General features: G+C 46.5%; 2 protein-coding genes across 3 annotated transcripts in view; one reads left to right on the plus strand and one right to left on the minus strand.

The window, feature by feature from the left end:
* SFXN1 (sideroflexin 1) overlaps positions 1-3,778 on the plus strand; it is a 22,339-nt gene extending 18,561 nt beyond the window's left edge. The window contains exons 10-12 of one of the 2 annotated variants that reach the window (XM_039559612.1): positions 1,367-1,416; positions 2,068-2,115; positions 3,404-3,778. In XM_039559612.1, the coding sequence (XP_039415546.1) occupies positions 1,367-1,416; positions 2,068-2,115; positions 3,404-3,500 (195 nt within the window). In that variant the 3' untranslated portion in view covers positions 3,501-3,778. Of the gene's footprint in view, positions 1-1,366; positions 1,417-2,067; positions 2,116-3,403 lie in introns of those variants that run through there. The other variant, XR_005603048.1, reaches the window with a different exon arrangement.
* Positions 2,200-12,978, minus strand: KIF20A (kinesin family member 20A). Its single transcript, XM_039559611.1, has 19 exons — positions 12,891-12,978; positions 12,273-12,445; positions 11,752-11,841; positions 11,516-11,635; positions 10,935-11,073; positions 10,655-10,842; positions 10,419-10,563; positions 9,489-9,689; positions 9,147-9,258; positions 8,962-9,033; positions 8,277-8,420; positions 8,035-8,200; positions 7,606-7,770; positions 6,908-7,047; positions 6,709-6,811; positions 5,848-6,055; positions 5,369-5,460; positions 4,968-5,105; positions 2,200-4,125 (listed from the first exon to the last, which is right to left on the minus strand). Exons 2-19 carry the CDS (start codon positions 12,426-12,428, stop codon positions 3,853-3,855), a joined length of 2,652 nt encoding a protein of 883 aa, XP_039415545.1. The 5' UTR covers positions 12,429-12,445; positions 12,891-12,978; the 3' UTR covers positions 2,200-3,852.
* Positions 12,979-13,133: the final 155 nt, after the last annotated feature.

Genomic DNA, 13,133 nt, shown 5'->3' on the forward strand with positions numbered 1-13,133 from the left:
AAATGGAGGTGTTTAGGGAATGCCAGAACAGCAAAGCTCAGCTGCCTTCCCTCTTCGCCCTTCTCGCTGTTGTTCTGTCCCATTTGTTACCTCTTGTTGCAGGTTATTGCTGAATTACACAGTTCTTCCTGCACTCATTTCTGGATTACAGATTGATAGCAGGAAAAAAAAAAATTAAAGAAAAGAGAAGCAGTCTTCTACATTGTTTCTTCTCCCTCAGGCTCTGGAGAAATTTTACTCCACGCAGGCTCATTTTCCCTGCCTCAGACACTGCTGTGACCTCCCTCAGCCCTGAGCTTTGTCCTCCTGTGCTTTCTACATTTCCTTTGTCCATTTCTACTCTCAAACAGTGCCCAGCTTCTGCTCACCATTTTCTCCTCTAACTTCAATATCTTGAGAAACTCTTCTTGCGGAAACAAACATCATCTAGTGTATCAAGTGATTTTTACCTTTTGAGCCGTTTTGTTTTCAAGCTCCCTTCGTGCCCTCATTGGCAGCTGGGTAGGTGCTGTTCTTAGTGTAGCAAGAGGCAGCAGTGTCCATTGAACAGTTCTGGGTTTACTTCTTTAGTAATGAATTTCAATTAACATTCTACCAATGAGAGAGAGTGGGTTCCTAAATAATTTAAAAATTTCTTGGCACTTATTCAAGTTCTGCAAAAGTTACAGAATTAATGAGGAATATGCTAAAAACGCATCCATGGGTTATGTGTTGCTTTCTCAGCTTTGTTTTCCCAATCCTTCAACCCTTTTTTCCTTCAATAAAAGGTGAACTCCTGCAGAGCTGGAATGTTGCCACAAGGAAAAAGTTCCTGCACATCAAGGGAAATCATATGACAGGAGAAAGGGCTAAGAGAGGCAGATTTACATTCTGACTTGACATCTCCCTTATTTATGGCTGGTGGCTCCAGTTGCAGGTTAAAACCATTTGATGCCACCAAAGGGAAGGAGTTGTAACCAGACCATGCTCTTCCTTGAAATGCCTGGGCAAAATTCCCTGTGCCCTTCAGAGGTGTGGCAGCACCACTCCAAATTTCAGCTCTGTTGTTGCTGTGGGCTTGTGAGAATCAGAGAAAAGGCCCAGGAGCAGCTCCTGAGTCAAACAGCCACACTCGCATTGGAGTTTCTAAGGGACACTTACTCAGGGTCGCAGTGTACATTGATTCCCCTGGGAATTTCCTTACTGCTTTCCAAAGGGATTTGGCTCTCAAATGAGCTCAGCATGAAGCCACGCTGGTCAGGGTTTTGCCTTCACATCTAAGAGTCTTTTAGGTGCAATCTGTCTCTTGTAAAACAAGAATTCCAGGAAGGTGGGAAGCCGGAAGAAAAGACTCCACACTTACGGTGTGTGGTTTTATTTCCAACAGAGATTTCCTTGGATGAGTGCTCCCATTCAAGTTGGATTAGTTGGAATCTGGTAAGTAGTTTCTTTGGGCTGGGTCTGCTATCTTAAGAGATACTTCTGAGGGTTTTGAGAAAGTAGAAATATTTGCACTTTTTTTAAGGAAAAAAGGTTGTGAGAGTTAATGAGGGCACAGCAGTTATTTCCATCTCTGTAACTGATAAAATATCATGTTAAAAACAAAAAAGCCGCTAGCAGGGAAGAAGCTGCCAAGAAAAGCAGAGGGAGGGAGAAAGGGAGTGGCAAAAAAAGGAATGTGGCAGCTCAATTAGAAAAGATGCTTTGGCTGTTGCCTCTAAACAGTCAGTGGAATCTCATCCTGGAGGTTGATGGATTCTTGAAATATTTGGTTAATAAGGTTTAATTTGCTGTGTTCTGGCATTTTCTGTTGTCCTGCACTCAAATGTAAAACACTGTAAGGACATCAAATGGCAATTTTAGACACATTTGGGAGCATGGTATTGAAACATTCAGTGCTACGTGTAGGTAAATGATTTAATAAGGGACAATGCAGTGAGAAATAAAAGTTACACAGCACTTTATGGAACTTTACCTCACTGTCTACAAAAAAAAAAGCTAGAAAGCTTTTTATCTAAATCATGCATAAGGTTTTTGAATTCTCCTTTAGCACCCTAAATATTGTAAACCTGATTTTGTCTCCTCTAGTCTTGTATTTGCAACTCCCCTGTGTTGTGCACTGTTTCCTCAGAAAAGGTGGGTACTGCTGTGAATTGTTCTCACTTTAATGTTACTCCAGATCCATTCATGGTGCTGCACACAGACACAAACAAGGGGTCATTGCCTGCTCAAGCACAGTTTTAATTCCCATATAACAAAGGTGATAAACAAGAGAATATACAGAAAAGTAATAACTATGTTATTCATCAGTAACATATGATAGTTGTTTACAAACCCCAGCAGCTCAAAATGAGTTCTATACAATATATTCATGTCCAGTAAGGTTATAGATGCATTAAATACAGTCAGAGCCCATTTTATTTTCAGCTGGAAACTGTTCTAGTTGTACAGAACAGCACTGGACTGACTATCTGTGCTTGTTATTTGATTAATATTTTTCCAGACTTTTTCATCAATACAAAAATAGCTCAGTACTGAAAGCTGTCTTAGAAACAATATTCATTATAGCTGAAATCATTATGAAATCTGAGTTACTTAACAAAAATCTTAGCTCAGTATGGTATATAATACAGACAGGGCCTTAAATTCAGCTGTCCCTCTCATTTTAATAGTGGTTGTCTGAACAAGCTGCCAGATGTACCTTAAACAATCCAAGCTTGAGCTGAGTCCATTAAAATACTGAACAACTAAGGCAGCTTTTGACTTCCAGGAAACAATAGCCAATTCTCAGCATTGTTTGAGTACAACAAAGCTGTCTGACACCATCTGTCTCCCTGCTTGGCCTAGGACAGAGAACTGTGGTAAACACGTGTCACTAGGCTACCTGGAGATGACTTGGCAAACCAACCCAGCACACATACTGCAGTTCTTGATTTCAGCCATGGCTCTCCAGTTCAAAGGAAGATTAGACCATGAACTGTGTTCAGGAAATTGCAGCTGTTCAAATGACCTGGCAGCTCAATTGACTTTACTGTGAACCAGCTCTCATAAAAAAAAAAAAAAAAAAAAAAAACCTTTTATTCAACTGAATAAAATCAGGTAGTAAGTTAAATAGGCAAATACATTCTATTTAATAAAAACACTTTGAGGAAGGTAAGTTTCTGCCAGCAACAACCTGAGCAATGAAGCAGATCCTTACCCTCAGGGTAGGAGCAACAGCCAATTTCCTGACTCCACAGACTCCAGTGCCCTTGGAGCAGGGATTCATTTGCCCTGGTCTGTGAGCCTGCTTCCTTGATAAGATGTTTAAAAAGATCTGAAAACTCTTTTAACAATGCGGGATGTTTCACCAGATGCATTGTCCATCTTATTTTCCCTTCTGCTGCTTGTTTGATGTAACCCCTTTACTGTTTCTTTTGCTCAGTTCTATGTCGGTATCGCGCTTGGAGCCAGAATTGCAAGCCAAGATCCGAGAGAGCAGCCCTGGCCTAGAACGTGTATACTTTAATAAAGGATTGTAATTCAAGGAAGGCAAAGTATCTTTCAAGGAGAAACTTGTGAACTTATTTTTTGAATTGTGTGCCAACACAGACAAGAATTCACCTTTATCTTGTCCTTCTGTTAAACCAGTTTGATCATCTGCATTATTTTACATTTAAAGACTTTCCTCAGTGTAGTGTTTAAATTACATAAGGTCACTTTGTCCACTTTGGTATTGATTGAAAGTTTAAACATACATATCCAGAGATGTTTACATAAGCTCTCAAGCAGCTACAATAACAATAAACAAGCGCACAATGAAAACCAGATGCTATTATATTGGATTTGCCACCTGTTCCAGTAATAGCGGGGCAGGGACCTCCTTTTGAAAAGTCATAGAGCAACTGAACGAAGTTGCCACCCTCTGGCAGCCACAGGACGGGTGGCTGAACGTGTCAGGATGTTGTGCAGGAAGAGCTTTTTTCCAGGAGGCTGATTAGGCTGCAGGTTTTCCCTGTTGGCACAGAAGCGTTTCTTTAGGGTGGACGTTGGCGGGGCCTGCAACTTCTGCACCGTGTGGTACTGCTCGGCGATGCAGGCCGCCTTCTTGCGCAGGTCCAGCTTCACCAGCATCATGTTGTTCTGCAGCTCTGCCAGGGTCTGGTCCTGAGGAAGGCAAGGCAATATATATTTATATAAAATAATATAAAATATTGAATCATAGAAAGAAAAGCCCATCCGTAGTTGGAACAGACCTTAAAGATCCTCTTGTTCTCTGTTGTGGATTGGGACAGCTTTTACTAGACCAGCGTGCTCTAGCCTAGCTTTAAATACTTCCAGGGATGGAGCAGCCACAATTTCTCTAGGAAATGTGTTTTTAGTGCTTCAGCACCCTCACAGTAAAGAATTTTCCCCTAATATCTAATCTAAACCTCAGTTTGAAGCTATTCCCCCTTGTCTTGTCATTCTCTGCTCTTATAAAAAGTGCCTCTCCAGCTTTTTTGTAGGCTCCCATCAGGTACTATGACAAGTTGTCTTAACTCCCTGGTTACTGTGAACTGAGGAGGATAAACTGCCTTTTGCCAAAATTCACTAACTTCTAAATAAGACCATGCATAAAAGCTTCTGCTGTCAACAGTGTAGCAGTTCAGTAACAAAGAGGAACAGTAAGGGTGGGACAAAGCTGACTCCATCCTGCTGCAAATATGTTGCCATAGCAACTGTGATGGAGTGGATAAGGAAGTGAGAACTCTGAATTCTCCTACTTTAAGTCCAGGCTGCCAGTTAACGGAACAGAAACAATCTGGGTCTCCTCTGGAGAGGTAAATACACAACTGACTCAGCCATTGAAAAAATCAGCAGGAGAGCTCCCTTCACATAATAGGCAGTATGTACTAGCAAATCATTTTTATTTTCAGCAGCAAGAACTTTTGTTTCTCTGATTATGGCAGAGCACACAGACTAAACCCCTCTGCCCCTTGCAACCCACACCAAAGCAGACACATCACCTGTCGTGCCAGGATGTCATCACATGTGCCCAGGGCCTCTCGCAGCTTCCCTGCCCCTGTGCTGTGGCAGCACGCCCGCTCTGCAGACTGGAGAGACGCCCCAATTTTTTGTAACTCTGAACGCAGCAATCTGACATTCTAGAAGAGAGAGGTTTAAGGCAACAGCTGGTTTTGACACTGCTCTGCAAACAAAGCCACTCCAAGGTAATTCAGATATGCAGCACAGAGAGAGGATCTCATCTGAGTGATCACAGATACCAAAACCTCCAACAGCTCCAGTAAGTTCAACAAACCCATTTCACGTGTTTAAAAACGTGGTAACAGCAGCCCCAAACACTGTTTAAGCTGGCAACCACTTTGCTCTGCAAATGTTCTTCTCTGTAACACAGAACTGGAGTTACCTTCTGTCCGTCCTCCAGCTTCCTGTCTACATCCATAGTAATGGGTTTGGCAGAGGGAGGTGGCTCCACTAATTTCTGGTACTTGCGCAACTCTAGGAACAGACAAAAAGTAGTGAGCAACAGGACGTTGATCAGCTTTCAGTATTCCTGAAGTTCAGGACTTCCCTTGAGACAAGCTGCCACAGGCAAGCTGGGAAGAGCTTTTGAGTTTGTGCAGAAAGGCACAAACATCCCAGGCTTCTCCCATTCATTTAGATAAAGGGACTAAAGAATTTGAATGGAAAGATTATCCTGCCCTAAAGTCCATTTTCATGTGAAAATGAAGTGAAACTGTCCATCCAGCACATTATTCCTGTCATCTACAACTCAAATAATGTTTTCAGAGTGTCTGAATGCAATGTACCCTGAAGAAGGTCTCTCTAACCCTGCACAAGGATCTCTCAGCACAGTTCAGAACCAGTGCAGCGTTGCTGCTGTACCTGCAGTTGCGGAATTTAACTCCTTTTGACACTGCTCCAGCCTGGCTTTGGTGTCTGCCAGCTCCTGCTGCAGAACAGACGAGGTGGCCACTCGCTTGGATCGACGTATGCCTTGCTCTGAGTCCTTTTGCTTCATATCCAGGCTCTCCAGCTTTTCTTTGGTCTCCTGCAGAGCAGCTTTGAGCTCCAAAATCTCCTCGTCACGCTCCTGAGAAAGGAAGTTGTTCAGATATTCAACAAGATTTTCTTAGCACAGCTTGTCTGAAACTTTCTGTGTCTTTCTTCCTGGAGAATTTCTCAATCCCACACTTCACACATTGAACCCAGCCTTTAAGGTCCTTTAAGTGAGCACAGTAAACCCACTTCCTGGGAGCCTAAACCACTTTTTTACAGGCTCTAAAGAAAAGGGATTGTTTTTAAGAGTTGGCATCTTCAGTCTGCTAGAAGTCCCAGAAGTCACTCAAATGTCACAGGCTTGAAAATATGGACAGACCAATACCCATCATCACAACTAAGAGCAAGAAAAGAAATTCACACAAATCTGAAGAGCCCAAATCAAGCCAGTAGTGAAAAGAGTAAGGGGGGGGAGGGGAGAGAATCATGTTGAACAAGTAGAGGAATCAGGATGGTTGTGCATTAGCTTCCAGATTGAGTGTTCAAAATTAGGAAGCCTAGTGGGCTACATAAAGTAGGAGACAAGAAGCAAAAAGTGTGGATCAAGTGATGAAATAATATCACCAAAAATACCTCAGAAAGCAAAATCTTTCACTTTGCATAAAGATCTTCCTGGACTTGAGTACCCAGAGTCCCCTCCCAACCCACTGCCACTTTCCTGATGTCATTGCATTGCCCTGAACAAACCTGCATCTTCTCCTGGTAGTGGTCAGTCAGTAAGTCCTTCAGGATGGTCATTTTACCCTCATACAGTTCCTCCAGCTGCTCTCTCTGAGCATCCACGTGTTGGCTACAAAGAGAACAACCAATTCCATGTCAGGATCTGGCAGTTCTTGGTGCTGCAGCTCATCCTAAGCAGAGGGAGGGAGACCAGCACAGGTTGTACCTCCACCACTGCTCCTTCTGTTGCATGTGCTCCAGCATCTCATTGCAGATCTCCTCACGCAGGCGCATCTCGAGCTGCAGCTTCTTCTGCCGCTCCTGCACCAGCAGCTCTCGGGCAGCTTCGACCACACGCAACAAGTCCTGCAAGAGGCACAGCTCCACTGCTCACACTGCACAACAGACTTAAGACCTGGAGTAAGTGATCCCATGTCTGCAGGCTGCAGTGATCTAGATTTAAGGTTTTGGAAAGAGAAGTTGCCAGAGTTTGCTACCTTGACACATGACAGCTTGAGTCTCTGTAGGGATATGACTTCATCTTGATCTTTCAGCTATCCCAGCTGCCTGCTTTGAGTATCTAGGGAGTTTGATTATTTTTTCCCCCATTTAGCCTCCTGTTCTGCACAACTTCTAGATTTCCCTTGCAGAGAAGGAATTCTAAGGCTGCACCTGCACTGTTACTGTCACTATTCCATAGATGACAAAGTGCTTCCAAATTAAGCATGTGTGTCAGATTTAGACCAACTGTGGAATGTTTTTGTCATAGATTCCCAATTTCCGAGGTCCCTATATCCTTCTGAGGTTCTGTGTCATCTCTCTTGGCATAGTGCTGAGCTCCAATCCCAGCTCCCAGGCCAAAGCTAACAGTCATGTTCTTGAGTTTGCATCCACATAAAAGCTATAAAACAAATCACAGCCCACCTTCTTCTCATACATGGAGACATCTCCCTCATCCTCGGTGTCTTCTTCTGATTCCACATCTTCCTCTGGCTCTGCCTCTGGACCCTGGCTGGTTCGCCTGTTGTGTTCTTTGATGATGGATTGTAAGGATGGAAGTCCCAGCTTTGTGGGAGGTGCCTGAACAAGCTGAAGGGGAAAAGACCATCATTATCAGTCTGCAAAGCCTGGGAGTTGTGTAGTCTTTAAATACTACCCCACTCTCTGCAACCTTCAGCCCTTTCAGTTTAGCAGAATCTGGAAATACCCTGAAGGTAATAACCACTAGAAAAGCATAGGGAAGACGTGCAAGCATTCCCCCTCTCCTTGTGGTGGGAAGGGACCTATTCCCACAGAAGCAGGAGAAACCCAAGGTACCCTGACCATGCCATGATCCTGGTGGGTGCTACTCACCTGGCTGGCAATGGCTGAGAACTTGGCTACATACAGAGTCTCATCATAGGTGGACGCACACTGGTTGATGTTGACAATCATGCAGGAGCGCCCGCGCCCCGTGAAGAAGCCCTGGAACACGCGGGTCAGTTTGCTGTCCCGGAACGGAACCACCGCCGGCTTCGTCCTGTGGGACGGGCAGGAGTGAGCTGGGAAAGCCAAACAGCCCCCCACACCCTCCCCCTGGAGGTGTGGATGCTCACCTGGCCTGCTGGTTCTGGCGGAGGGCGGCGATGCAGCGGCCCAGGGTGTGCAGGGAGGTGTTGATGTTGTTGGCTTCTTTCATTCGGTCCCCGCTTTTCTGGTCCTTGCAGCGCTCGGACCCCGCCAGGTCACACAGGGATAACCTGAGGGAAACACAGTGATACTCACATAACCTACAGGGTTATGTGCCATATCCAGGTTTACAGCTCAGACACCCTGCAGTCATCTTCCCAGCGTCCCCATAAGGGCACAGAACATTCTTTTGGGGAGCTTGGGCTATTGCTGGATGGAAGGGCCTGCCCTAAGTGTAGGTATTACACTAAGTAGCAGCAAAATGAGCTTTGCAGTGTCAACTTCAAAGGTCCTTTGCCAGTCCTCAGACCAGCCACTTTCCAGATAACTACATCCCAGGAACAGGCATCAGCAGCGCTCAAATCAGCCCTGTTACAGGGGTAAGGATGCTCACATTTACCTTCACTCAAAAAGCCTGAAAACTACTTCAAGTTGTACTTTGCAGTACTCTTCAAACTCCTGTCAGTTCCAAGACTTAACACTGGGAGCAGTTATTCCTTCCAAGTACTTTCAACAACACCTTCATCAAGATACTTCCCATAACCCAGGCCCTCAACCAAAGAGACAGGAAAGTCGAGATCACACCCAAATCCTAAAAAACACGAAACTTACTCGCTGATTTTTGGAACAACTTCACTGCCACCTCTTTGCAAGTGCAGAATCCGAATGGAGAACACACTGTGACTGTAAAGAAACGTGCAAATAATTAAAAAAAAAAAAAAAAACAACAAAAAACCAAACTTTTAAAGCCCCTCAGAATTGTATTTCTGCTTAAACAACCCCTTTCCCCTTCAGACCTGCGACTGGAGTTCTGGTTCATGTGGGTGCTAGCAAAACTCTGGTTTTTCCGACCCAGTTTCAGGAGCTTCCAGGCCTCATCTGCATCCCGGACATTGATCCAGTTCAGATCTGGAAAGCAAACATGCATTGGGCACAGCAGTTAGGAGACTGGCAGAAAACTTATCTCAGCCCCAACTTCACCATTGCATTTCCTTGACATCAACAAATTTGACGATCCTGTAATCCAGACATCAGAGGTCTCTGTGGGGCTCTCCAGCACATCACTGCTAAGCCACCCACCCGCTCAATCCTAAAGCCTTTTTAGCAGGCCACTAAACCTCTCTTCCAGGTAAATCTACCTTTCACATAGGGGTTGCCAGTCTGGTCCTCGCAGAGCCGCAGTGTTTGCCGCTTGCGGTTCTGCCCAGGTACAGCTGGTTCTAACAAGTCGTAGATTAACTCGTTGTAAATCTCAAAGAAGGAGACCCAGATGGAGAACTGCACATCTCCTGTGCTGGTGAGTGAAACGCGATCCAAGTCAGCCCAGCAAGGGCCCAGTTCTGGGGAAAAAGAGGAAAAAAAAGAAGGAAACCAAATCATGACTGCAGCTTTTCATGGGTCCAACTGGAATGGTTTAGCTCTACAGTGAGATACTTTCTTCAGCAAGAAAAACCACCCCAGAGACAAATCCTTCCATATAACTCCTCCCATTTGTATCTATTCCAATGCCTGTCCCCAGTGAGACAGCCTAAAGTTTCCTTTAGCCGTATCATCTGTTCTGTGTAAGGACTCTTATGTACTCAGTTTTGACTCTAGAATTACAGGATATTTCAAACATGAACTCCTTCCAGCATAAGTGACATTTCAGATCTTGTTATCTCAATCACTCCATGCTCCTGCATACCTAAGCAGCTGGTAGTTCTTGGGTTGGACAGTCAGGGCCCAAGTGCTCAGTGCAGGCTGTCACTTTGGCATCCTGCTTCCCAGCAATCCCCACCTCACAGCAATCAGCTGCTCAATAACCACATTCCTTGAATGAAGTGAGCAAGTGTCAAGTAATTTTTCATTTCACAAGGGTTGGTTATTATGCAGCAGCAAATATTGGCAAAACATATGCACAAAGTTCTTTTTCTGACATGACATCCTTATCTTTCAAAGGGAAAATCTGTGAGACTACAGCACCTTTGCTCCCTTACCCACAACACAGCATCCAAACAGCCATCACCCTATTCTTCCCCCATCCTCCAACAAAAAGAAGCAGGTAGTACACAACAGCCTTTCAGACATACCTTCTGCCTGGCTGAGGTCTGAACGGTTGGTGAGTTGGCTGGATGAAGACAGACCAGCAACTCCACTGTCAAAACTGCCACTGGTGGTGGCCTGGAGCTGAGATTCAGCACTGTGACTCCTCTTCAGTGGCGTTAGCAGCTCCTCCTTGAAGGGAAACAACAAACAGGAGCATGCAGGTAGCATGACACCATCCCTTACCTCTTGCTATTGAACTCCCCAGAAGCCCTGTGCTTACCTCCCAGAGACCCCCCTGCAGCATCATCTGCTTCTTGGTCTCCTCCTGCCGCACCTGCCTGCTGTCCAGCCAGGCCACCTCATGGGAGAGGGCAGGCTTCAGGTCCATGGCCTGGTACAGCCGGTCCCCCACACTGTTGAAGATGGTTGCCAAGGAGCGAGGCAGAATCCCACCATCTTGGGTGGTGCCTGCAGCAAGAACAGCAGCAAAGCTGAGGATCCACAGGCAAGAGAGGAGACAACTCCCTCGACAGGCCCCTAACACCTGGTGCTTTCCGTACCCTGAATCGTGTGAGTCTTCCCCGAATTGGTGATGCCATAGGTGTAAACCAGACAGTTCTGCCCACTCAGCACATCCTTTACCACCTGCTTCATTGTCTCATCAAAGAACAATTTCTGCCCCACCTCTGGTCCAAAAATCTGCAAACAAGACACAGGAAAAATGTCTTCAGGTAGATCTTTCCTATGCTTTGCTGATGGTTGCTCAAGTGGTATTACACAGTCCTTTGTTCCCTGCACTAGCCATGAGTAAAAGACCTACCAGCAATTCCAGCTGAGCCCCCTACAAAAATAAGCTGTTCATTTGTTTAATCCAGTAACATCTCGTATCACTGCAACTCTAGTCTTGTTTAGAGCTTCATCAACAAGTTTTCTGCTTTCTGCCAAAAAAAATTTTCAGAAAAGCTTAAGAAGATAAAAACTAAGAAAACTGCAACTGAAACCTGTAGAGAGGATTGTACAAGACTGCAGAGTTCAGGCAGTGCCTTGGGGTCAGTGGATATGAATAAGACTGCTTTTCAAGCTGCAAGGCTGGTTTAAGCTTAAATCACTTCCAGATGGCTTGTTTGTCCCAGCTACCTACCCGGGTGAAGGAGAATCTGTGCACTGCTTGTCCCACTCCCCGCTCCGTGCTCCGCATGGTGAAGGAATTCTTAGGAGCTTTTAGAATAAGGGTTTCTGAGTTCTCAATGCAGACACAGCCCTAAAGAACACATGAAATCCATCACTGCAGTGCCTTACAAGAGGCCAGAGGATATACAGCGAAGGACAACAGTAGGGTCACGGGCAGCTCAGAGCCTGCTTCATTCAGTGTCTCACCTGGTCTTCCCCTTTTTCCACTTCTGTAGATTTCAGAGGTCGAACTCTCAGGTAGACCTTTAATTTTCCATTATTGTCTTCAGCTACAGCCTGCAAGAATCCGCACAAGTTAAGTATGGCAGCCAGAGAGGCAGCACACAACCTCCCCATGGGAGCACTTAACAGGAACCACCATATGGAGCACACATGTGGGCTATGCATGCTAGTGCTTAGGAACTTCTCTGGTCACAAAATCACCAGCAATGCCAAAAGCTTTCTTAGGCATTTCCAAGCACACCAGCATTTTTTTAATCTAATGAATCAGAGCAACAATCCGAAGGCCTGACACTAAAATGAAGCATCACCCCAAGAGACACTTGCTGCCCACTGCTCTCACAGGAGCTGCTTCCCCAAAGCAGCATTTTGTTCCTGCCTCTTCTGAAGAATCCCTGTTGTTTCTGCATCACATCACCTTTGTACAGACAGCAGCAGCCACGAGTGAAAACACTGCCCTGTTTGTGACAAAAGAGTTCCAACCTCACCTGAGAGCCCTCCAAGTTTGGGGAGATGGCAGAGAACTCCGACAGCAGGTCCTTGCGCACGTCAGCCCCAAACCCTGTTGCTGTGGACTCGAGCACAGGGGAGGCTGCAGCCTCATCGTCAGAAAACAGCCCTGGGGAGGCAAGTGCTTGTGCCATAGTCTCTCAGACGGCTCCTGGGGAAAAAGGGACACAGGACAGAGTAATGTTACAGCAACCCAAGCTTTGCTCCCCACACATACAACCCAGTGCCACATCCATCAGTCCTCACAAACACGGATCCCCACGCGGAAGCCTCCCTGCACATAGGATGCTACTGCAAATATGCACACACCCCCAAACACCCAAACGCATGTCCTGCCGGGGACCGGGAAACCACACAGGACCCCGTGCGCACACAAACACTACCAAAGACCCCAAACGCACCTCCTGGACCCACGGACACCATGCGGGACCCCTCCACACACACAGACCACCTCTACACCCCTTTAACACACGGTACCGAACAGACCTAACGCATACATCAACCACCACACAGGACACCCCCAAACCCACACGCAACTCCGCGCCGGCCGCCCCACACACACCCCCCAGCACCACGCGGGGCCTGGCCGTACGCACAGGAAGCCGCAGACTCCGCCGGCCGCCCCTCACACCGCTCCGACCCCGCTGTCCCTCACGCCGCCCCCCACACCGCTCCGACCCCGCTGCCCCTCACGCCGCCCCTCGCCGACGGTCGGGGTTTCAAACCTCGCCGCCCGCCCGCTCCGCCAATGAGGGCACCGCACACGCGCCCCGCGGCCAATCAGCGCCCCCCGCTCGGGCGGAGGGGGCGGGGCCTCGGCAACGGGCCGTCCGCACGCG

Source organism: Corvus cornix, chromosome 13, assembly GCF_000738735.6.
Source record: "Corvus cornix cornix isolate S_Up_H32 chromosome 13, ASM73873v5, whole genome shotgun sequence".
Taxonomy (NCBI): Eukaryota; Metazoa; Chordata; class Aves; order Passeriformes; family Corvidae; genus Corvus; species Corvus cornix.

Bases quoted from the DNA above. Each gene is read 5' to 3' on its own strand.
- KIF20A (XM_039559611.1), bottom strand. From the start codon at position 12,428: ATGGCACAAGCACTTGCCTCCCCAGGGCTGTTTTCTGACGATGAGGCT. The intron at 7,771-8,034 runs GTGAGTAGCACC...TTTCCCCTTCAG, and splicing joins TCTCAGCCATTGCCAGCCAG to CTTGTTCAGGCACCTCCCAC. The intron at 5,461-5,847 runs GTACAGCAGCAA...GTCTGTTCCTAG, and splicing joins GTTAAATTCCGCAACTGCAG to AGTTGCGCAAGTACCAGAAA.